Source organism: Lonchura striata, chromosome 24 (assembly GCF_046129695.1).
Source record: "Lonchura striata isolate bLonStr1 chromosome 24, bLonStr1.mat, whole genome shotgun sequence".
In the NCBI taxonomy this organism is placed as follows: Eukaryota; Metazoa; Chordata; class Aves; order Passeriformes; family Estrildidae; genus Lonchura; species Lonchura striata.
In genome coordinates, this window is record NC_134626.1 from 1,264,968 (window position 1) to 1,289,968 (window position 25,001).

The 25,001-nt window shown below is 54.6% G+C and overlaps 2 protein-coding genes across 2 annotated transcripts; both read right to left on the minus strand.

Annotated features, from left to right (window-relative positions):
* Positions 1–229: 229 nt before the first annotated feature.
* Positions 230–10,360, minus strand: LOC110474389 (solute carrier family 2, facilitated glucose transporter member 5). Its single transcript, XM_031506662.2, has 14 exons — positions 10,027–10,360; positions 9,514–9,548; positions 9,388–9,470; positions 7,791–7,889; positions 7,286–7,446; positions 6,714–6,838; positions 4,803–4,955; positions 4,596–4,721; positions 3,312–3,499; positions 2,685–2,795; positions 2,335–2,436; positions 1,880–1,955; positions 1,459–1,586; positions 230–858 (listed from the first exon to the last, which is right to left on the minus strand). The coding sequence occupies exons 3-14, from the start codon at positions 9,442–9,444 to the stop codon at positions 631–633; spliced, it is 1,554 nt and encodes a 517-aa protein (XP_031362522.1). The 5' UTR covers positions 9,445–9,470; positions 9,514–9,548; positions 10,027–10,360; the 3' UTR covers positions 230–630.
* Positions 10,361–12,369: 2,009 nt separating this feature from the next.
* Positions 12,370–23,137, minus strand: GPR157 (G protein-coupled receptor 157). The gene is made up of 5 exons (XM_021537817.3): positions 22,752–23,137; positions 17,242–17,455; positions 15,791–15,985; positions 15,143–15,399; positions 12,370–12,444 (listed from the first exon to the last, which is right to left on the minus strand). Exons 1-4 carry the CDS (start codon positions 23,126–23,128, stop codon positions 15,178–15,180), a joined length of 1,008 nt encoding a protein of 335 aa, XP_021393492.3. The 5' UTR covers positions 23,129–23,137; the 3' UTR covers positions 12,370–12,444; positions 15,143–15,177.
* Positions 23,138–25,001: the final 1,864 nt, after the last annotated feature.

Genomic DNA, 25,001 nt, shown 5'->3' on the forward strand with positions numbered 1-25,001 from the left:
GGCAGGGCAGGTCCTGTGCAATCCCTGTGCCTTGGCTGTGGCACAACTTTGCCTTCTTTTCTGTAGTGGATGTAGAGACAGGGCATAGAAACAGCTCCTTTTTTAACACATATAGCACAAACTTGAGCACGGGTATGTTGTATATATAAACTGATTTTCCAAGGTTAAAGTAAATAATGTGAAGGATTCTCCATCTACTACACAAAATCCATGCCAAGCTGCTCGACAATTCTGCTTTTTTCAAAACAGAAGGAATTTAATTTCCCCTCGCTGGACCCTCAAAGCACAAGTGACAGTTCCTCAGAGGAGTTTAGTGCACCCCTGGCACACGACTGCCCCACACCCAGCCCAAGGCCTGCCCTGTGTCCCCCGGGATGTGTCACCAGGACACCAGGGACACACATCAGCTCGTGCCATCAGCTACTTGGTCACAGAACTGGGCTGGCTGAGGACATTTCCTTTTCCTTGGAACAAGAGAAGAATGTGGCAGCATTAGGTTTGCAGTTGGATTTGAGCTTAAATGTCTTTTCCAGCCTTAAGAGTTCCGTGATTGTCAGATCAGCATCAAAGGAGGAATCCCTGTATTTGTTTTCCTGCTGAACAGATCCTGTCAGGCCAAACATAGTTAGGTCACATCTCACTGCTGGAGAGCGATTTCTTCTCTTCCTGCCTGCTCAGGGGGTAGGAATCTTTAAGCTCTTTGCTTTCCTGAACCTCCACTTTGTTCCTCTTGGCCATGATCCTGTTGATTTCCATGAAGGTTTTATTCTTGGTCTCAGGAACGATGAAGAAGATGTAAAGCATGGTGGCGATGCAGATGGCACAGAAGATGAGGAAGCTGTAGGGCCCCAGCCCAGCCTGGGGCAGCGACAGGAGAGAGCAGGGTCAGGGCAGCATTCCAGCTGGGAGCTTCCTGCTCTGGCCCTGCTGCACCCTGCACTGGCTGCAGGAAATGCAGCCACGGTGAGGTGCTCCTGATTTAACCTGAACGACTCAAAGCTGGGGTGGTTTTAGATTCTGCCTTCTCAAACCACCACCACGGGTTTGTTGGAAACTTACTGGGAAAGGAGGGTGAGGGTCTGCTCTGTAACTCAAACAAAACTCAGGTGAAAGTCAGGGACTGCAGCAGTTTATGGGTCACTGCTGCTGGGAGCAGTTTAACCAGGCACCCAGATTTCAGAACCTAAAACTGTCCCCCCAAGGCACATCCTGCAGTGGAAGATGGGGAATTTGCCATCTTTTCCAAGTTCCTGAGCTCAGGGAGAGACCTGACAATCAAACTGCTTTCTTTTAAAGCCTGTGCAACAGCCAGGTATGATGAGAAAAGCAACAACATCAGCCTCTTGCCCTTGACGCAATCCCTCACACGGGTTTTGGGAACCAACAAGTGCATTTACACTCCTCAGAGCCCTCTGTAAGAACCCAGGGGTGAGGTTTTGCCCTGTGCTGGGTTCTTACCTCCATGTAGAGGAACAGCAGCCCCACGGTGAAGTTGCTCAGCCAGTGCACAGAGCCCCCCACCATGAACGCCGCGGGCCGGGACGACTGCAGGAACATCTCCGTGATCATCACAGCAGGAATGGGACCTGCAAGGCAGCTGCAGGTGAGAAACCCCAAAGGCAATCAATCCCCTCGCTCTGAATTCCTGATTAGACTGCTCATTTCAGTGGCAGACAGCGGTTTCAACTGTCAGTAAATCAAACAAGGATTCCATTTAAAGGAAAAAACGAGACAATTAAATTACTTGCACAGGGCATGGCCGCACGGAGGTGAAATTCAGCCTGCCTGGATGAGCTCCACAAAGGTTTTGGTTGGAAACTGAAGACAGCACCTGGCTTTACCCAGCTTGTGGGGGGACTGGGTGGCTGTGGGCACTTACTGGGTCCGAGGGCGTGTCCAATGATGTAGGCAATGACACAGAGGATGCTGAGGTAGGACATCCAGGAGACAGTGCTCTGCAAGGATTGAATCACAGGTGAGGGGTGCTGCCTGTCTGAGCATCACCAGCACGTTCCAGGCACGGCTCACACTAGGACTGAAGGCATTCTGAGGCACTGTGACCCTTCAGTGCCATAACTGGCCACCGAAAGCACAGCCTGGGCATGGTCCTTGCTGCCAAAGGGATGCAGCAGGAGCTGGGACCGTGACATCCTGGGAGGAGCACGCAGGCAAGCAGGACCACAGCCTTTCTGTAAGGTAGATATGCACCTACACAGACTTTCATGCTGCCCCCTCCTCCCCAGGGTGTAGAAGCATCCTCAGAATATTCCAATGGCCTGTTCCCTGGAAAGCCCAGAAATCATGAGAGGGACCAGCTGAGCCATTCATACGTACCTGGAGATTGAGGGCCAGAGTTAGGACTGCACAGGAGGCAGAGCACAGCACAAAGCCAGCCAGGAGAAGGATCCTCCTCCCCAGGGACTCCACAATGAAAACCTGGAAGAGGCAGGAGAGGGGGAGACACCAGGGGCTCAGCAATTGTTGCAGATGTTTTTGTCCAGGGGATACCAAAGGGAAAACATTTCCCAGTGCGTGCCAACAACGCTCTAGTGGAAGGATTTTGGCATGAGATGATCTTTAAGGTCCCTTCCAACCCGAACCATTCTGTGACTGTAGGATTCCATGAGCACAACCTAATTTAAACAGGGGAGGGGAGAGCTCAGAGAGCCCCAGCACAGACTCACAGCCAGCAGAGTCATGAGGACGTTGATGGCACCTATTGACACGGTGACATACTGGATGCTGCTGCTGTGCACCCCTGCTGACTCGAAGATTCTGTCTGCATAGTAGAAGACCTGCAGCAGAACCACAGCTGTGTTAATACATGGGCAGAGTGTGGGCACCCCCCTTTTGGCTGCTTTAAATCCTGGTGCTGGCACACAGAAGCCCAAGGATGGGATTTGTCCGTTCCTGGAGACGCTGTTTGGATCTGGGCACAAGCACTTTGCTCTAAAAACACTCCAGTGATCATTAACAGGGCAGCTGACCCTGCACCTTGTCCATGGCTTTGGTACTGGCCAGGGCTGACCCAGCGCCGTGGGACACAGCCTGGGTGAAGGGGCACTCCCAGGAGTGTGCCCTGTGCCAGCACTGCCCCGTCACCCCTCTGAAGTTCAGCCCTCCTTGGTGTGCCCTGTGCCAGCACTGCCCTGTCACCCCTCTGAAGTTCAGCCCTCCTTGGTGTGCCCTGTGCCAGCACTGCCCCGTCACCCCTCTGAAGTTCAGCCCTCCTTGGTGTGCCCTGTGCCAGCACTGCCCTGTCACCCCTCTGAAGTTCAGCCCTCCTCTGTCCCCCAGCCCTCCCCACTCACCCCATTGACCCCCGAGAGCTGCTGGCCGGCCATCATGACGATGATGGAGATGAGCTGCCACCTCAGGCCCCTGAAGGTGAACAGGCTGAGCACAGAGAACTGCCCTTCCTCCTTCTCGGACCGGTTCTCCTGGTACATCTCTTGGATCTCCTCATCCACGTCCTGCCAGCCCCTCAGCCTCTGCAGAGCTGGTGGGAGAGCACGGGTGTGGGAATCCAGAGCTTCCCTCTGGCTGCCCTGGGACCCTGGCAGGGGTCAGGAACCCCCCTGGACAGAGCCCCCAGAGACATTGTCTGTGATCTCTGGCCATGGAAAAGAGTTTTCAATCTTACAGGATGAATTACAAGCTCTGAGTGTTTGATATGAGTAATAATTAAGTGTGGCACGGGTGCAAAAGTAAAATTTTAGGGTTCTAGATTAGGGGTCCAAAGGGGACAAGATGGAGGAAATTGGGTGTGCCTTGTCCTTTTTCTCCTTCTTCATGCCCTCCATGTCTCACTGTGGTGTTGGCATTTTTCTGTTGGTTCAGGCTGGGGACACACTGTCCAACGTAGGTGACAGATATTGGCACGTTCTTGTAAATGCAGCCCAGGGAGTTTCTGGTATTTAATGTTTGTCACATCCCACTGAGGGCAGAGCCCCACACGCTGCCCTGCAGGACAGAGCTGGGCAGGGCAGCAGAACATGTGAGAGATCAACAGAATAAACAACCTGGAAACCAGCACAGACCAATTATGGCTTCTTGTTTGGCAGCAGGGCTGAAAGACAGAGACTTTCTACAATCTGGGGATCGTCAATACCACAGATTCTGACACACGGGGAGCTGTGAGCCCCAGGCTGGCAGAGCTGTGAGCCCCAGGCTGGCAGAGCTCTGAGCCCCAGGCTGGCAGAGCTCTGAGCCCCAGGTTGGCAGAGCTGTGAGCCCCAGGTTGGCAGAGCTCTGAGCCCCAGGTTGGCAGAGCTCTGAGCCCCAGGTTGGCAGAGCTCTGAGCCCCAGGCTGGCAGAGCTCTGAGCCCCAGGCTGGCAGAGCTCTGAGCCCCAGGCTGGCAGAGCTGTCCTGCTCCAGCCCAGGAGCAGCGTGTGCCCCTGGGCAGCCGTGGCTCCGTGCTGGGCACGGGGCATCCACACACCCAGGGAAAGGAGCAGAGTCCTGGGAGTTCCAGCCATCAGCAGCACGTCAGTGGAGAACTTCCCAGCCTCCTGCTGTGTCCCACAGCAGATCCATCCCATCCCATCCCATCCCACCCCACCTGCCCTCCTGGGGAGGATGGCACTCACTGTACCTCTCCGTGCCCGCTCTTCGTCGCCCTTTTGGATGAGCAGGTATCTGGGACTCTCGGGGAAAAAGGGCAATGTCAGGAGCTGGATCAGGGACGGGATCCCAGTGAGCCCCAGCAGCACAGGCCACCCTGCAGCAAGGTCAGAGCACGTCAGCTGAGAGAAATCCTCCCCTGTGCAGCCCACAGAGAGGCCCTGAGCCACAGCCTCACCTTCAGCGTTCCCAAGGATGCTGTTGAGACCGAGGATCTGAGCTGCAAGGATGCCAATGGTGATGAAGAGCTGTGGGACCACCCCAATAGCTCCTCTCAGGTTTTTGGGGGACATTTCTCCAAGGAACATAGGAACCACATTGGAAGCCAGACCTAGAAGTTAAGGGAACAGTATTAGACGTGCAGCTGAGCCTCCAGCAAGCTGCTGATTTCCCTTGGGAAACAAAAGAGATTCCTGATGAACCACGGGATGCACAGAAAATTCACACTCAAACCTTTCTGCTTTGAGGGTCTGGGTTGTCAGCTGCTGGGCAGCAAAGCACTTGTGGAGTCTGACAGGTTAGCCTGCCTTGCCTACAGAGCCAGCAGATGATTTGGGGGTGTCTGGTTTGAGTGTTCAGGGCTCATCCTCTTGAATGCAGCTTTCTCCCAGCAGGCTCTGCCAGGAACAGCACAAGGCACACACACAAAAAAAAAAACCTGTGCTGCTTCAGGTTTGGAAACAAACTCCAAATATAAGAGAGGAAGATTTCGCTTCCTCTAAAACAAGAAGAGAAATCAGGATCCAAACACGCTGATGTGAAAGTGGAAGGAAATGACTTTGTGTTGGCTTTTAAAACTTCCCTGTTCAGCAAGGCTTGCAGGTGGCTTGCTGGAACAGGTATTTATGCTCTAATAAGGGCACCAGGGACATGGGTTATTTTTGGGAACATTCTAGGGCTGCCCCCAGTGACCCCAGCGAGCTGCCAGCTCCTGTGCTTGCGCTGTAAATCCTGGCAGCTCCCAAACTCCTGGAGTCAAATGACCACAGGGAACTCTTATCTGACATTTCTGGAGTCCCTAGGCTTCAGGAGCCGGGTGTTACAAAGGTGATCAGGCTGGTTTTTGAAAGCTAAAAGGCCTAAAAGGCAAAGAAACAAGTGCCACCAGTGCCAGAGGGTGCCACGCACTGGGATCCTCCCCAGGCACAGCAGGCACAGCTCAGGCCAGGCCAGCCTGGGAAGGACAAGCCAGGGCAGCCAGGATGGCCTTGCTTCTTGGTTATAAATAACTGCAAAGAGGGATCACATTTAACAAGACCCTTAGCATTTATCCCAAGCTCCAGTGCTGAGAGCAGCTGCCAGCTGCAAGGGAGTCAAAAGCCAAAGTAAAACCATTGGATTATAAAAAATAATGGAAAACAAGAAACTGGATTGGGGAAGCAACTCGATCTGTACATTCAGCAATTGCAATTGGCGAGCTAAGGCAGGAAATTTGTTTTTACAAGCTACCCCAGCTCATTAACACACCATGGAGTGTGCCAGTCTCACCAGCCCACAGCCAATTAATTGAGCCTAAATGCTCTTAGGAGCCTTATGGACCTGGCTGTGCTCGGGGCACCCAGCATGGTTCTGTTCTGTTCCTGCAGCTCCAGTGCAGCCACTCACACCAGGAACACACAGATATCCTTGGCTTCCATCTACCTCTGCAGGAAATCCAGTGCTCTGAGCCCTTTGCTCTCCCTTCTAACAATTCTTTTCTCCTGCAGGAAGAACAGCCAGTTCCAGGGCTGGATTATTGGAGCTGGCAATGCTTTGGATGGATTATTCTGGCTATGTTAAAAAGAAAAGAAGTAGACTATCTGCTTTAAGTTGTCTGGGAGAACAGATTCTCCTCAGCAGGTTTGGAGCTGCAGTGCCCAGCCAATGTTTATTGCTGCATTTACAGACACACATCTCCTCCCTCCAGCTTAAATTCCAGTCCCAGGGCCATTATCTCCCAAAGATCTTTAGTACTTCTGCACCAGGCTAAAGCACAGCCTTGTCATGCAGATTCCGAAGTGTGATACCTGTGAGAGCATCTGTTGGGAGAATAAATCACCTTTACACAGCCAAAGAAATATTTATTGCTCTGCCTTTCCCATCCACTTACCAGCAAATATTCCCATGACCACACGGGAAAGGATGATTACTTCAAAAGTTTTTGCCAGCTCGGAGGTTCCCATAAGGATTGCAGCAGCGATGGAAAAGAGGTTATTTATCAGCAAAGTGCCCTTTCTGCAAAGTAACAGGAGAAGAGGTAGATTCAGCTGGGCATTTCTAATTTACAGGAAGATCCCCTCTGTGCCATGCTGTCCAAAACTCAAATTAATCATCATGCCACACGCTGGTCAAGGAGGAAATGGCAATTGCCACGTTTTGCCTGCAGGCAGTGAAGGCTTCTAGAAAGAAGAGATGTTTCTCAGGAAACCTGAGCAGCAGAAGCTGGGCCTGATCTGAGAGCCCAGGACTTTCCTTCCCTCAGCACCCAGCCCACAGCCTTGGCCATACCAGAAGCCCATAAATCCCTTCCATGGGGAGATAACTCCTGTGGCTGAGCCCAGCAGCTCCTCCTCATCCTCCAGGTGTGTGGGAGCTCCAGGGCTGGGCAAGGTGGAGTCACCCTGAGCTGAATGTTTTCTGCTCCCAGGGCAGGGCAGGAGCTCAGGCAGGGCTCTCCCTTACCTGCCACAGCTGTTGACCATGGGCCACACCATGAGTGAGCCAAAGAGGCCACCCAGAGGGAACATGGACACGGTGAGAGACCAGAGCAGCGTCTGGAAGCCTCTGTCCATGGGCACTCCAGTCCTGGCCAGGAAGGTTCTGTTGTAGAAGCCCTGCATGTGCTGGAAGGAACCACAAAGCAGATTTGGCACAGTGAGAAGGATTTTCGTGCTCTGAGGGTTAGATGAGAACAGCTGCCATAAAGCTCTGCCATAAAACAACTGTCCTGAGAGAAAACCAGAATGGGTGAGGTGGGAAATGAATGCAGGAGAGGGATGGAGAAGCCTGGGCTGGAGAAGGATGGAGAAGCCTGTGTTCCTAGGGGCTGTCCTGCCCTTAGGATGTGCCTGGCACCCCAGAGCTCCTCTGTCCAGGCACAGAGAGAGGACAAGCCCGTGCCCACAAGCACCCATGGAGAACATTTAATTTCCATCATCCTACACCTGCCCTAACCCCGTGCACTCACCGGGGCGGGAGAGTTGATCACAGACACGTTGTAGCCGTACTGGAAGGAAGAGCCAAAGGCAGAGATCAGAGCTACCAGGGCCAGGGGAAGTGTCATTTTCTGCAGAGGGAGAGAAAAAATCCATGAGCACCACCTTGGAAGCGAGTCTGGCTCTTAGGCATTAATAACATCCAGTAAAAACAGAGAAATACACAAAGTCTTGCTTTCTGTGTTTTTGCCTTCGTTTTGCTGCATATAAAAGCCCAATGGGTTGTTTCCATTACAACTCATTTTGTTCTGCTTGATATGCCCACAGTCATTAGAGTAATTCACTCTGCTTTGCTGGTATTGATGAATCATTTGGATGATTAATTTTTTTTTTTTCAAGTTACCATTCTTAAAACACCACCCTGCAGGGAAAAAGGTTGTATGCAATTATTCTTTTCCAACGTGCAAATTGGGCAGTGGAATCACACAGGATATTGGCACAGGAAAGCTTTGCAAGGAAGTGATTTTTGCATCAAGTGGCAAGATCTCTTTCCTGTTTGTTTTTCTCCCTCTGCATCTTGGGCTAGAGCTATTTATGGACCTAATTGATTGCCAGTGAAGCCAATTAGGATTTAGCCAGGCAGCCCCGAGGGTTGGCTGCGGGGTACCAGAGCTGCCCTAGGACAGAGGAGGGGAATTGCCATCTGGAGCAGGATCAACACCCCATTGTGGGCACATACTCCCCCGCAGCACAAACAACAAAACCACTCGCTTTTCCCAGCAGTTCAGCTGCCCTTCAGCCCCCGGGCTGTGCTGACAGAGCCGGGTTGTTGGGGTTTTGTTTGGCTGGGTTTTATAGCTCACTAATGCATCTCGCTGCTGCTACATCAATAAAGTCATTTTTCAGTTTCATCTCCTTCGCTGCTGCCACTGTTACCAGCCTTAATGGCCTTAATGTCTGCGAGGTTTTCAGTCCCAGCACTCAGAGGCCTCTGTCATTTCCCTAATTGAACATTTGCCCAAATAGCTGCTGGTGCTTCCTTCTATTCCTCAGAACCTCTGGCAGCTCAGCTGCAGGGATCTGCAGAGTTTAAGGTGTTACAGGAGATCGAAATTCAAGCATTGCAAGGAAGTTCAGGCTTCCAGGTCCCTTTTCTGGGAGGAGGCTGCTGACATTCTCTCACTGGTGAAGAAAAGCAGCTGCCTTGCTCTCATTAACCAAATCCCAGGAGCTCAAAAGAGCCACTGGTGTTAATTATTGACATCCAGCACTTTCAAGAAAACCTCTGGCATTCCCCAGCAGTGCAGTTGTGCAAGACTCCCCAAACACTGCTGCGAAAGGCAGCCCCATGCAGAAGCATCTGCAGCCCAAAACTGATTGGAAAATGGGAAAGAAACCACTCACAGAAGGGGAAAGTGCCACAGAAGGGGAACGTGCCACAGAAGTCATGGGGTGGGAGAGCTGCAGACAAATCTCGGTGCAACCCATCGACACAAACTGGGCTCAAGAATAGAAACATCTCAGCCCAAAAGAACAGGGTCTTTTCCTCTCTTTACAGGTACCCACAGATGCCCAGGGTTCATCCTGTATCCCTGGGGGACAGCAGGCTGGAGCAGGCAGCATACTCACCCCCTTGGCACCTTCACTGCCCTCGGAGCTGTCCTGCTTCCCTCCCTGCAGCTTCATGTCGGGTGTGAACCACAGATGCTGAGACAGCTTCTCCCGATGTCAGGGTGTGAACCACAGATGCTGGGCACAGCTTCTCCCACTCACGGCAGCATGGAAATGCTCTGCACAGAGAAACCCCTCCTGTGACTCTCCCAAACCCTTCCAACCAGTGACAGGCTCTGTCAGACGGGGTGAGGCACTGATTGTTCATCCCCTTCCTCTGCCTGTCTCTCCCATAGCTGCAATTTCGTTTTCTTCCAACCAGATGTTCTTTTACCAGATCCTGCCTCAAGCAGAGGTGCTGCCCAGTGAGAGGGGGCACAGGCTCATCTCTCCAAGGAGAAGAGGCAGACTTTCACCAAAGTGCAAATGAGCCAATTTCCCCCGATATCTGGACATATGGAGCAGGAGAGTCCCCGGAGCTGCAGCCCTGGGCACTGGGGTGGTACAGCCAGAGGCGTTGCCCAGCGACCGTGGCATCAGGGAACGTGGGCAGCAGCCCAGGCAACAGAGGGTGCTGGCCCCGAGCCACAGCCCTGCAGCTGAACCCCAAAAATCCCCCTGCAGACCAAGTGGCCAAAATGCTGCTCCTTGTCCTACCTTGTGGGACCAGCTGGCTCAGGCTCTCCGGCAGTGCTCAGAGCTCATCCTCCAGAGCTGTGGCCGTGTCTTGCAGAGCACCTGAGCTCCTTTCCCTCCGTGCAAGGGGTGCAGCACGTGCTGCTGGCTCTCTGTTACCCTCCTCTCTTATGGGATTGCTTTCAGAGCCCAGGATCTGGTTAATCATCCACTACAACTCCCGAGTTTACCAGAGAAATGCAAAGTTCAGAGGCGGCCGCAGCAGCCGCAGAAACGGGAACAAAACCTGCTCTTTATTGGCCTGTCTATTTTTACCAGCCAGTTGAGAATAAAGGCATCTCTTGAGCAACACCTCCTCCTCCACGTGGAAGCAGCGTGCCCTGGAGCAGGAGGAAGAGCAGAGCCCTGCTCTCAGTGTGGAGGAATTCAGTCCCCAGACTCCCGGGCTTTTCTCTTTTATCTCATTTTTCAGTGAACAGCCTGAAGGCTCTGCTCCCAGGTGTGCTGGTGGGGATCCTGCTCCTGTGTCACAGCTACCGAGCCCGCAGCTCCCTCAGCAACTCCTGCTGTCCTCACCCTTGCAGCTCTTCAGCCAAGAAGGAAAACTCTGCCCCAGAGTTGGGGAAACTGCGAAGAGGACAAATTTCCATCATGGAATTCCAGTCCTTTAAAGGCAGTATCACCCTCTGGGAGCTCTTGGCAGAATTACAGCTGCTCTGACACTCAGTAAATACAGGCAAGGAGAATTCTCTATCGTGGTCTTTAAACTCTGCTCCTGAACTTGAAGAAATCATCTTGAAACACACAGGAATCAAAGAGAACACACATGTTTGCCATCAAAACTCGTTCATCAGAGTAAATATTTGCTTATGGCAGCAGAACAGTTGGAATATTTTCTGAACACAGCAGGAGTGTGGCAACAACATCTCTGTGGTTGCAATTGGCCCTGGGATGATCTTGGAAGAGGTTGGTGAAGGATACAGGATTTACAGGATAGTAAATCAGCTCCGTGGATTCTCGAAGCAATTGCAGGGGTGTGACATCTTCAGCAGCTGGGATCCTGTTGGACTTGGCAAAGGACAGAGCCAGGAACGAGCAAAGAGCTGATTTTACAGGCATTTTACAAGCTCATTTTCCATCTCAGCTGCAGCACATCCCAAGTTTTACATCTGCTCTTCACCCCAGAGCTTGTGTGCCTGGAGACTTCCACTCTGCTCCGTGCCCCCCTGCCCTCACCAGCTCATGGGAAGAGTTCCCCTGCAGGGATTTATTTCTTTACCCTCAGCCTAATGATCTGTGCTCAAGGCTGGATCCTCTGAAACCCTGATATCTTTGGGGGGAAGAAAATGATTAAGAGGGCAAACTTAGTTTGCAGGACAGTAAATGTGCTGGAGAACGTTAGTGGTGAGCTGCAAAATGTGATGTTTGAGCAGCTGCAGGGTGCTCACTGCAATGCCCACCCTGAGGAGACACCCCTCCCGATATACCCACGAGTGACACCCTCTCACCTGCATTTTGGGAAGGAATTGCATGTTCAGGCCAAGCTAATTCAATATTCTGAGCTACAAGGGGACTTGAGGTGAAAGGAGGAGTTCAGAAATTAATGATCTGTCTGAAAATAAGCCTTACACAGACCCTGCTGTATCACTGCCCAAATGGCTTCCAGTGAGACACGGAGAGGGAGATGTGAGTCTGATCCCCAGCCAAAGGAAGGGCTCTGCAGGGAGCAGCAGCAGGGCTGGGCTCTGGGACCCAGATCCTGTCTGTGCTGCACAAAGGCAACGCTGGGCAGTGTCCTGGTAAAGAAACTGAGCTTTATTTAGTAAAAGTCGGAGAAAAGACTTTAAAAACGAGCAAGTGAGGAGCTGTGAGTGAGGTAAAACATTATCTCCACCGGGCACACGAAGGCCCAGGCTGATCCAGCAGTCCCAAGGCACAGCCAAAGCCCAGGAGCTCGGAGCCCTGGGCAGGCACGGTCCTGCTGCTGGAGCTGGGGCACATCCCCATGTCCCTGAGCACCGGGGAGCCTGCAGGGCTCTGATTCCCTCAGAACCCCACTCTGCACCACAAACCCCGGGTGGCAGCCCCTAGACACCACGGAGGAGGGATAAACATGCAGAGGCAGCAGCCAGCAGCACCACGAAGGAACAGTATTTAGTGCCTGTGCAAGGAGGAACAGAGCCAGGTGTGCCCAGGCCAGTCCTTCCAGCAGCTCCCTGGGCTTCGTCCAGCCCCGAACTCACCACGCACAGCCAGAGAGACCCAGGCCAGTGTTCAGCTGCCAGCCAGGTGGGGGAAGGAGGGGAGACAAACGGGGTGCCCTCCGTGCCAGGGGATCCCCACACGGCTGAGGAACGGGAGCTGTGCAGGGCTCAGCCTCTCCAGCGCCGCTTTCCCCGGGCTGCAGCTCCCTCTGAGGGGCTGTGCCAGCTGCCCGACCTGCAGGGACAGGACAGGGACACTGCAGGGACAGGGACAGGACAGGGACACTGCAGGGACAGGGACAGGACAGGGACACTGCAGGGCTGTGCCAGCTCCCTGACCTGCAGGGACAGGACAGGGACACTGCAGGGACAGGGACAGGACAGGGACACTGCAGGGACAGGTATAGGACAGGGACACTGCAGAGACAGGGACACTGCAGGGACAGGACAGGGACACTGCAGGGCTGTGCCAGCTCCCTGACCTGCAGGGACAGGACAGGGACACTGCAGGGACAGGGACACTGCAGGGACAGGGACAGGACAGGGACACTGCAGGGACAGGGACACTGCAGGGCTGTGCCAGCTGCCCGACCTGCAGGGAGAGGACAGGGACACTGCAGGGACAGGGACAGGACAGGGACACTGCAGGGACAGGGACAGGACAGGGACAGTGCAGGGACAGGGACACTGCAGGGACAGGGACACTGCAGGGCTGTGCCACCATCCCACACCTGCAGGGACAGGGACACTGCAGGGACAGGGATAGGACAGGGACACTGCAGGGACAGGGACACTGCAGGGCTGTGCCAGCTGCCCGACCTGCAGGGACAGGACAGGGACACTGCAGGGACAGGGACACTGCAGGGACAGGGACACTGCAGGGCTGTGCCACCATCCCACACCTGCAGGGACAGGGACACTGCAGGGACAGGGACACTGCAGGGCTGTGCCACCATCCCACACCTGCAGGGACAGGGACACTGCAGGGACAGGGATAGGACAGGGACACTGCAGGGACAGGGACACTGCAGGGCTGTGCCAGCTGCCCGACCTGCAGGGACAGGACAGGGACACTGCAGGGACAGGGACAGGACAGGGACTCTGCAGGGACAGGGACACTGCAGGGCTGTGCCACCACCCCACACCTGCAGGGACAGTGACACTGCAGGGACAGGGACACTGCAGGGCTGTGCCACCACCCCACACCTGCAGGGACAGGGACAGTGACACTGCAGGGACAGGACAGGGACAGTGCAGGGACAGGACAGTGACACCCTGCACCTGCAGGGACAGGGACAGTGACACTGCAGGGACAGGGACACTGCAGGGACAGGACAGTGACACCCTGCACCTGCAGGGACAGGGACACGGCAGGGCTGTGCCACCACCCCACACCCGCAGGAACGAGGCACAGTCACAGCCCTGGAGCTGGAAATGTAACCCTGGCCCACTCCCCCAAAGCTTTTCTCAGAGCTCTGTAGTGGAAAAAGGTGAACTGAGGACACGGAACTGGTTGGATTATTTTTGGTGTTGTTTTTTTCTACTGTTTTGTCCTCCCTTAAGCCAAGCTGGTAACAATTCTGCTTTCTCTCTTCAGGACTGGCTCCAAAAAAAACTGAACACAGCATGATACTAAGTCTCATAAAATTTAAACATTTCTGTCCTACCTTTCTGCAAGACGTTTAACACATCTCCTCTTTCCAAGCCTTGTGGGACTCACAAGAGGTTGAGCTAGCAAGGTTGCTATTTAGCTTTCAGAAGTTTCTAAAAGCCTTTTGAAAGGAGAAAAAACAACTCTTGAAGTCATCTGTGGCACAGAGAAGATGCTTCCATCTACCTTTCAAAGACTCCAGGGAGGCTGAGGAGCAGAGCCAGCCTGCAGCCCATGAAATGGGCTCATGGGTGTTGCCACAGCCTGTGCACATTAGGGTTTAAATATACTAATATAATTATAAAGTGGATGCCAAGGCTTCAGGAAAGAACAGGAGTCACCTCTGCCCACAGAGGCATCCCCCTGTGGGGAGAATTTGGGGCACCAAACATCTGATCAGCGCAGCACTGACAAAATGTGGGTGCAGGAGGCACTTCACACTGAAAAGAGCCACCAGGTCCTGTTGAGCTCCGCCTGGTGCCCACCCTGCAGCCCAGCTCCTGGCTCTGGGAACGCTCTGGGAGCGTGGTGGGGCTGCAGGGCCAGACAGGGAACCCCCAGGGCACAGGAGAGCCCCCCGGGACTGCTCCCTGTCACTGCTCCGTGTCCCTGTGACTGCTCCATGTCCCTGTGACTGCTCCCTGTCACTGCTCCGTGTCCCTGTGACTGCTCCATGTCCCTGTGACTGCTCCCTGTCCCTGCTCCCTGTCACTGCTCTGTGTCCCTGTGACTGCTCCCTGTTGCTATCCCTGTGACTGCTCCATGTCCCTGTCCCCTATCCCTGTCCCTGCTCCATCTCCCTGCTCCATCTCCCTGTCCCCTATGACTGTTCCCTATCCCCTGTCCCTGCTCCCTGTGACTGCTCCATGTCCCTGTCCCCTGTCCTTGCTCCCTGTCCCTGCTCCCATCCCCTGTGACTGCTCCATGTCCCTGTCCCTGCTCCCTGTGACTGCTCCATGTCCCTGTCCCCTGTCCTTGCTCCCTGTCCCTGCTCCCTGTGACTGCTCCCTGTCCCTGTCCCCTATGACTGCTCCCTGTCCCCTGTCCCTGCTCCATGTCCCTGTCCCCTGTCCCTGCTCCCTATGACTGTCCCCTATGACTACTCCATGTCCCTGCTCCCTGTCCCCTCTGACTGCTCCCTGTCCCTGTCCTCTATGACTGCTCACTGCTCCCTGTCCCTGTCCCCTCTGACTGCTCCGTGTCCCTGCTCCCTGTCCCTGTCCCCAGCCCTCCCAGGGGCGCACAGGCAGGGCAGGAGGAAAGCTTTCCTCTGGACTTTTACCCTGAGAGAAGCAACCAGCAGCATCCGGGGCCAGCTCAGGTGCTGGGGAGCAGCGGCTTGGTCCGCCCGGGGTCGGGCACGTCCTTGTCGCCGCGGGGCTGCGGCTGCTGCCGGGGGCCGGGGGACCCCCGGCCCGGCCAGGCCGGCTGGCCACGGCGGCCGCAGCAGAGCAGGGCCAGCAGCCGGGCCCGCACCGCCCGCGTGCCCAGCACGAACAGGATGCAGTTGGCTCCTCCTTGGAACGTGTTCCCGATTCCCTGCAAGGAGGAATCCCATTGCCCTGCGGGAAGGGAACCACCCGGGGCTGCCCCAGAGAGCAGCAAACACCGCGGCACATTGAAATCAGCTGGTTTCCCCCAAAAAGCACCCAAAAGCAGAGCGGAGGGCTGTTGTGCGCTGGCTGAGCCCTGCTGGAGGAGGGACACCCAACATCGTCCCGGTCCCTCCCTGCCAGTGCAGCTTTCCTCTGCAGCCGCTAGATGCTGCTGGAGCCGCTCCCGCTGCACTTCTGCCTCTGCTGCAGCGCTGCTGCGGCCAGCATCCCCCGAGGGCAGCGGGAGCTCTCGCAGCTCCCCGTCCCAGCAGGAAAACGCACCGGGAGCCCCGAAGCCGACCTGGCCCGGGCCGCCTCTCCCGGCCACCACTCACATGCAGCACGACCAGGACCGGGTTCCGCACGGCCGGGGAGCCACAGAGCGTCAGCACGAAGCGCACCGTGCTCCAGATGCGCAGGAAGATGAAGATGACGGGGATGAGGATCAGCTTCTTGTCGGCCACGCTGGCGGGGGGCTGCAGGGCCGGCGCTCCGGGCAGGATGGGGCGATACTCGGAGAGAGCGGCGTGCTGCGGGACGGGGACGGGGACAGGGATGGGACGGGGATGGGGACGGGAATGGGGATGGGACAGGGACGGGGACGGGGAAAATGAATGGGGATGGGGGACAGGGATGGGGACAGGGACGGGACGGGACGGGGACGGGACGGGGACGGGACGGGGACGGGACGGGGATGGGACGGGGATGGGGATGGGACAGGAATGGGGATGGGGATGGGACAGGAATGGGGACGGGACGGGACAGGAATGGGGATGGGACAGGAATGGGGACGGGGATGGGACAGGAATGGGGACGGGGATGGGAATGGGGACAGGGACGGGGACAGGGACGGGACAGGAAGGGAACGGGACAGGGATGGGGACAGGGACAAGGCCTGAGCTGCAGACTGAGGCAGCTCCGGGGCTCCTTCCCAGAGCAAAGCAATCCCTCAGGAGGGGAGCAGCTGCAGCGAAGAGCAGCAGCCTTTGGGAACACCAACATCCCTGCTGAAGGCAGGAGGTGGCACTGCTCCCTGTGCTGCTCTAAAGGCCAGGGGAGAACGGGGCCAGCTGCCCCAGCAATGCTCCCTGCAGTGCTCCTTGCAGTGCTCCCAGCAGTGCTCCCTACAGGGAGCACTGCTGGGAGCACTGCAAGGAGCACTGCAGGCAGCACTGCAGCATGCCCAGCATTTTTTGGGGCTTTTTTCCCTAACCCAGCTCAGAGAGAAAAGGAATTTCTGGGTGCTGCCACTCTCATCTGGATTTGTCTGTTATGCAAATGCTGTCCTAAATGTCTGGGTTCTGCATGTTCACAAGGAACAGCAACAACTGAAGCTCTGAATTCCAGACCCTGCTAGGACAGGCAGTCTCCTGTGTGGTGCCCAGAGCCATCCAGTGCCTGGACTCCCAAATGGAGCTTTGAGCTGCCACTTCAAAATAACATTCACAAACACAAACTATCATTGGAGACACTAAAAGGACTGAGGCTTGAGGATTCCAATCTCGGAACAAGTGGAACTGCAGAAAACTGATTAAAGCTGAATTTGTCCTTCACGTTCCGTTTCAATTCTTACTGTAGCATTTCCCTGATGAACATCCCACAGCCCCTGCTCGTTTTCAAAGGGCTTTTACATTCTGCCTGTGCTAAGTCACTGTGTGATGGTGCTGCTGGATCAGGGCACCGCTTCTCCCGGGGACATTTCAGCCTCACGAAGCACCTCCTGCCTGAACAAGGAGCAAGAAATGCAGAGCGTGGGGGGGATGGAACCACCCAGCAAAATACTCACTGCTCTGTTAATGTGCTTCTTGATGAGGATGTAGAGCACGGGCAGGGTGACATAGGCCAGGATCTCCCAGACCTTCCCCGTCAGCAGCATCCACAGGAGCCGATCCTCAGCATCCAGGCTGACCCAGCACCAGCCCACAGAAACGTTGGAGGCGTCGTAGCCAATCTTCTTCAGAGCCACAGCGGCCACCGTGATGGCCAGGGGGACACCCCAGCTGGGAGGGGACACAGAGAACGGGGTCAAGCCTGGAGCATCCTCAGCTGAGCCCCCCACACCTCAGGAGGTGGGTGGCAGAGCCAGGGATTCTCCCCCAGACAGGATTGCAGCGCTGATCCCAGAGCTGCAGCAGAGGGGGGGAATGGCCAGCAGGTTCTGGGCAGTGAACGGGGCCAGGACTGCAAATCCTCCTCCTGGGCACCTGGTGGGAGTGGGAGTCAGCCCTGAGGGCAGGGCTGCAGGGATGTGCTGCACCCTGAGCTGGCCCTCCCAGCACAGCCAGGGCAGCAGGACCCATCCCACCCCCTGCCCTTCTCCACTCCCTCCTGGACACAGGGAGGGGGAGGATTTGCCAAGGCCGGGGCATTGTAAAATGTGATTTTCCTGCAGGAGCCAGCCAGCTGATCCCGAGCTTTTGGAGCAGCCAAGTCCCACCTCTGATTCCAAAGTGAAACTCTGCACACAAAGCAAGCCACAACTTCATTCTGCCAGTGGTTTGTTTGCTTGCTTTTAGTGGAGATATAGTCAGTATTTTGGGAGCAAAAATATGATTTCTGGAGCACAAAGAGGCAGGGGAAAGTACTGGTAGTAACAGCAAAAAGCTCAGAAAGCAAAGAGGAGCCACATCCACAAAAGTTGCACCTGTGACTTTGGCTTCTCACTTGATGGCAGAGGCAAATACAGGGAAGCCTTTAGAAGGAAAACAACTGTGGTGACACACTTGAGTGAAGCCACTCAGCAGCTTGGGCTGCCCACAAGAAACCACGAGGAAGAGCAGAGGAATCCCAGCAGCCCAAACAAAAACTCCACCACGAGAGTGGCCTGCACTGAGTGTGTCACCTGCCCTCGGCACGGCCACCCCGCAGGGAGGGACGGGGCCAGGCTGGGCTTCCAGCACAGAAACAAACCCAGGACTGCCCTGCTCCCTCCACTGCCAGCTCAGCCCCAAAAATCAGACACACCAGACCAGTTGTTGCCTTGTCTGGGTTATCTGAAATGCCATAGCCCAACTGCAGAACCAGAGATAACCCCATGAGATTATATTTCAAAAATACCCCATTTCCTACTCTTAAATAATGTCTGGATTCACCTACTCACAAAACAAACAAATATAAATATAAGGCTGTAAAAAAAAAACTCAGAGTCAACTCTCCAGCCCGTATAGAACATTTTGTCTCGGGGTTCAGCTCAGAACAGGCAGTGCTATTCCAAGCCAGTGCTGTTATTTAAGGACAGTTGTGCTGCAGAAAGCCCTCCCCACTCTGTTATCAGAGCAGACTTCTAAAAACATCCCAGACGTCACCACCACCATGAAAGTTTCCACACAATTCAGGAGTCCCTTTGGTTAAACTGGTGATTTCTCAGAAAACAACTGCAAATGCAAAGACATTCCATTCTCAGCACTCCTGCAAGAACTGAGCACTAAGGTAGAGAATTCAAGAGAAATGGCACTTCCTTAAAGAAACCATGTAAAGGCACAAAGGCAGCAAGAAAAAGGAACTGGATTAAGAAACTAATTTACCTAAATAATGATCTCATCAGTGAGCTGAAAGTGCAAAAGAATGACGATGAAACCAGGTCAAATAATGGTGTGTGGATGTAAGACAGGACAGTGTAAGTACAGACAAAGGGAGGCCACAGCAGGAAATCATTCACCCCTGAGAAAGGGACTTAAAAGCCTTCAGGAGATAACTGGGGAAAGGAAGAATCAAAGTGCTGCATTAACAGGAAGTGAATCTTCACTGGACTGGCATTCTGGGATCAGATGGATATTTACCACCAATACCAGGCAAAAGGATCACCAACAAAGTGAAATTAGAGAGGGCCTAGGAAGGAACCCGACATTTCTGTGAAGTTCAGCTCCATTTCAGCAGGCTGGAAAGGAGAACTGAGACTGGTGATTCAGCTGTTCTTCAGAGCTCCAAAGTGACAGATTCAGGAGGGCTGCCAAATGTCAATGCTTTTACTGAACTAGGAGTGCAGGAACTGAAGCACCAGCACAGATCATCACCCAAGGTGTGTGTAAGGACTGGAATAAAAAGGATCCATGATAACAGAGAAGCAGAAATGTTCCTCTGAGCACCAAAAAAGCAATTCTGCAGGCTGGGCCTCTCCCCAGCACACCTGGATGCAAACAGTGTGGGAGGGAAGGGAAGAGGACTCCTCCTTCCTGCAAAAAGGCTGCAAATCCAACCTGTAACACAGACACAGCAGTAATTAATCCTCCAGTACAGCTCCTGGTGATCTAGGAATAAAAAATCATCCAGCCCAGCAGATCTTTGCACAGCCACAGCAAAACCAGGTGAGGACCCTTCAGCTCCAGCAGTGCCCAGCTCCACCTGCCCTGGTTTTCTGGGCTCAGATTGCCCAATGACCATATTTTGATTTATGCTTTGATTTGATTTTTCCCCCCCAGATGTTCTCACAAGCAGGTGATCTGCTGTCACCTGCCCGCACAGGTTGGACAAGGAGCCATCCTGCAGGCAGTTCCTTCTGGGGACAGGAATTTTACTCTGTAAGGAGGGAAAAATCAGGCTCCTGGATATCCCAGGCAGGTCCAGGAAGGAGCCCTGAGCACACATTGTGACCAGAACTCCAAATCTGCCCAAATTCAATCCTGCAGGAGCAGCCCAGGAAGGAGTGGGATGAGCAGAGCAGTAGTGCATGTATATATATATATAAAACATATATTTTAGTATATAAGCATGCATATGTTATAGATTTCTTTAAATTAAGTATATTTATGGTTGTAATGACCTCCACAGCCTGATCATGAAATGAAAAAATGAAAACCCTTCAAATGTTGTCAGCAATGGGTATCAAAAGCCAAGCAGGAAACAATCCAAATTTGGGCTCTGCCTGGTCCATTGCTCACCCCGAGTTTGGATCAGCTTCTCTCACAACAAAGGTGATGTTTTGCAGCCAGATGACACCTGACACTTGGAAATGCAGAAGCAGTGAGGCAGCTGGATGCCAGAACTCGCATTTTGCAGCTACGTAAGTGTTTCCAAAGCTGGCTGTGGGTTTGTTTTCAAAGCTCATCTGAGCTCAACAGGTTTAAAAGCAAAGCAGAGGCCGCAGCTCTGCAGCCCAGAATTGGTGGATGTGTTACCACAGGCACAAACCTGTCTGACGGGTCTGATCCACTCTGACATCCTCGTTCCCCTCAGGAAAATTCCAGGTTCTGACTTCCAACATGTATTTAGGCAGCTCCATCTCCAAGCATTAAGCCCAGAATTGCATTTCTCAGGTTAAGTACAAAAGTGCAGGGAAGGCAAGCAGGATGATGTGTCACGAGGGGATGGGCAGAGAACACGTCCTCACTTGTTGTCTCTGGCTTTTCAGACAATCATAAAGCAGAGGCAGCTTTAAACAGTGGCTCTGCACAGGAATTTATGGAGCAGAACCTGATCACAGGTGCTCAGCAGCCTTTAAACAGAGCAGATGGTGCTGATCAATAGCAAGGACTGAAGATGGCATTTCATTTTTATTGTAAAGAACCAAAAATAAACAGAACAAATTCACCCAGAAGCTCAGTCTGAGCACCTCTCCCTCCGGGTCAGGGGTTAGAGCAATCTCTCACCCGGGATTTTTACAGCTTTTAGGGAGTGCTCAGACTGCAGCCAGCACTGTTTCAGTGACTCTGTTTCCACACTTGGTGGCTGACAGGGATGAGGAGCATTAAGCTAGATGGAGAAACTGAAGCACAGACAAAAGCCACACAAGCAATTAGCAGATATGAAAATTACAACTAGGCCAGATTTGCCTGAGCTCTTTGATGTGCCTGATGGAGCCAAAATGCCCAGGAAGGAGTCAGACTTGGTTTTTATATCCATTAAAAGCAACATGTGGCTCTTTAGCAGCACCCTGTCCTCACCACAGCTCTCAGGGTGCAACTCAGGTGGAATGACAGAAATGCTGCTCCAGTGCATCTTGTCCCAGCTTCAGCAGCAGCCCGGGGTGCCCAGGCCCTGTGAACCCCCTCAGCTCCTCACACAACTCACACAGAGGCCAAGCAGCAGCTCCAGCAGGGCAGAACTGAGCTTCCTCCCTGTCCATCCTCACCTGGACTCAGCTCTACTGCCACGATGCTGCTTGAGGCTAAAAGATGTCAAATATTTGACTAAGAAAACAAAGAAAATTCTCTACTTGTCCTGAGGGCTTTTTTTCCCCCCTTTTAAACCAGATCTTATAAATTTCCCCCCTTTTAAATTCCTCTTATAAATTATTGCAAAAGCTTGGCAACACAGGGGACTAAAGGATCACTGCTTTGCTCAGCGTGGACGCAGCACATGATTCCACAAGCTCCCATTGCATAATGAAAGCTTTTACTAAACATGTTGTGGAAAATCAGTGCCCTAAATAGCAGAAACTGAGGCATAAAGCTGCACTGTGGACTGGTTTGTCTTGCTTGCAATCAAACATGCCAAAACAACCTTCGGAGTGCTTCTCTAGCAGTTTCATCACTCGTGGGCAGCATTTTCCTGTGAGTGTGGAATTACAGCAACCTGCCTGGGCAGAGGGGAAGGATCCACAGACCAGGCTGACAGGGAAGTTGGGGACCTGTGGAAACAGATCCCAAACACGGAAGCTTGGGCAGCAGCAGGCAGGTATCACAGACACAAAGTTTGTTATGTGATTTCCAGAACATCAGAGCAGACCGCAGGGAAAGCAGAAGCCAAGATTTGCAGCCATTAGAACCCACAAGAGATTTTTTTTTTTTTTTTAAGTGACCTTGAACAAAATAACTTCAACTTTTCCATGTCTCCAACTCTTCACTTGGGAAGGGAAAGGGGGAACAAGCAGGGTGGGTTGGTTCAAAGACAGCAAAACCCCTGTTCAGGAGGGACGTGAGGGGAAGGAGAGGAGAAGGAAAATGCAGAGACTCCTGAGGCTCCATCACCACGCAGGGTGGGTGTCACATTGAGCTCAGGACGTGTTTCCCCATTTCCCAGGACCCCTGTGACTCTGATCAGATAAAGCTGGACCCCTCCTTCCAGCCCCAACAGGGCTGCTGGAGAGCCAAAAGAACCCTCCCTGTCCAGAGCCTGGATAAGGCGATGACCATTCCTGTTCACCCTCTTTTCCCCCTGCTCTTCCCTCAGACCACGCAATAAAGAGCTGGACAGCTACATCCATGTGAGAGCCTCTTTTGGGAATCTCTGCCCATCTCCTGATGTTCCTCCCCTCAAGGCCTCGGATCTCTGGGCCAGCCCGATAACTTAGGGGCTGAGAGAGAGGAGGAACGTCCGCTGGGGGTGGCCGGGGGTCCCGGGGCAGCACACGGCACCCACCTGACGGCGTGGAAGCCCCAGAGCAAGCCCGTGCCCGTGGGCGAGCCCCTGACGATGGTCAGGTACAGGTAGAGGGCCACGGCCATGGTCCAGAAGAAGGAGCTGGTGTTGGCGAAGGTGGACAGGGCTCCCTGCAGGACGCAGTCCCACGAGGTGCGCTGGAAGTCGCGCAGCACGCCGTAGGAGTAGGAGAGGGCGGAGAGCAGGTCGGCCAGCGAGAGGTGCAGCAGCAGCTGCCGCGGGCGCGTCCGCAGCTCGGGCCAGCGCGCCTGGGAGCCCAGGAGCAGCGCGGAGCCCGCGCAGGACAGCGCGCACGACAGCAGCACCGCCCCGCGCTCCGCGGCCAGCAGCCGCGTCGGGGGCAGCGGCCCGGCCATCCCGCACGGGGACACGGGGCACGGAGGGACGGAGGGACAGACAGAGGGACGGACAGCGGGACGGAGGGACGGACAGAGGGGCAGACAGCGGGGACGGAGGGACGGACAGAGGGGCAGACAGCGGGACGGACAGAGGGGACAGACAGCGGGAGAGCGGGACAGACAGAGGGGACAGACGGAGGGACGGAGGGACGGACAGAGGGGACCGACAGCGGCACAGAGGGACGGACAGCGGCACAGAGGGACGGAGTGGGGACAGACAGCGGGGACAGACAGCGGGGGAATGGCCCGGGACAGCGGGGGAACAGAGAGCGAGGGGACGGCGGGGACAGAGAGCGGGATGGAGCGGGGGCACAGCCGGGAGATGGCGGGGGGACAGCGGAGAGGAGCGGGGGGATGGAGCAGGGAGACAGCGGGGGGACAGCGGGATGGAGCGGGGGGACAGCGGAGAGGAGCAGGGGGACAGCGGGGGGACAGCGGGATGGACCGAGGGGACAGCGGAGAGGAGCAGGGGGACAGCGGGGGGACAGCGGGATGGACCGAGGGGACAGCGGAGAGGAGCAGGGGGACAGCGGGGGGACAGCGGGATGGACCGAGGGGACAGCGGAGAGGAGCAGGGGGACAGCGGGGGGACAGCGGAGAGGAGCGGGGGGACAGCGGAGAGGAGCGGGGGGACAGCGGAGAGGAGCGGGCGGACGGAGCGATGCACCCCGCGGTCCCGGCCCGCTCTGCCGGAGCCCCGAGCCGGCTCGGCAGCGCAGCACAGCCCCGGAGCGGCGGGCCCGACCCGCCCCCGCCGTCATGTGAGGCCGGCCCGGCCCCCTCGCTGCCGAGGGGATCCCCACCGGGACCGGCACCGGCACCGGGAGCCGCCCCCGCCGGGGCGCACGGAGCGCGCCCACCGCGGCCCCGCAGCCCAGAAAATCGCGTTTCCCTTTTTCCCTTGGCTCAAAAAACCCGCCCGGGCCGCCGGGAGCGGGGCAGGAATGGACCCTGCGTTGCTGCTGCCTCCTTCCTTCCCCAAGGACAGCGCGCAGCTCTGCTCCGCCGGGATTCTCACACGGATTTACACACAAGCTGCTGCCTTGGGAAGCGACATCTTCTTTCAAGGTACCTTAATTACCACTCGGTTAAATTTCAGTCAAGCAGCCTTTACTTTTTGAGGAATTTATTTTGGAGCGCGATGCCTCCTGTGTGTTCCTTATAGGAAAAGGAAGCTGCAGCAACGTGCATTTGCCAGACACAAATCTGATACCATCGGAGCCCTCAAAAAAACCCCACGAGACAAAGCTTTGTCGAGGCTGCATTCCCAGTTGTTGCTCTTACACATTCTTGGCCTCCTCCTTGTTCCCTGGTTTCCCTTTTCCCCACTTTTATAGCACAAGCCCCACCTACCACAGACATCCAAACACGTCAGCAAGCACCCCGCACCGCTTTTATTTTGGGTGATGGATGTGGCTCCACAACACAGCTTAATTAAGTCTTGCCAGATAGAGAACCAAGAGAAATACAGAACTTGCATTTCCACTGACTTGTGGCTGTGATTCAGATATTCCTTTCTCCTCAGTTCTAAAAAAAAACGGCCCATCAGGTCATCATAAATTGTTGAAATAAAAACCAGAGGAGTGGATCTTTGCCTTATCAGAAATAGGACAGGCAGAGGATTTTCTGCCGGGTCTCTCCCTGCTTTCTAAAATAGGAGTATGGGAAGTTTGCACACAGAAATCACTGCTCAATGGCAGGCCACACTCAAGGAGTTTGTGACTCAAAACTGAGCGACAAAAGGCAAATAATTCTTAGTAAAGATTCCCATCGCCTTCCACTTTCTCAGCACCTCCACGGGCAAGACAGACGTTCGGCATCTCTGTGGCAC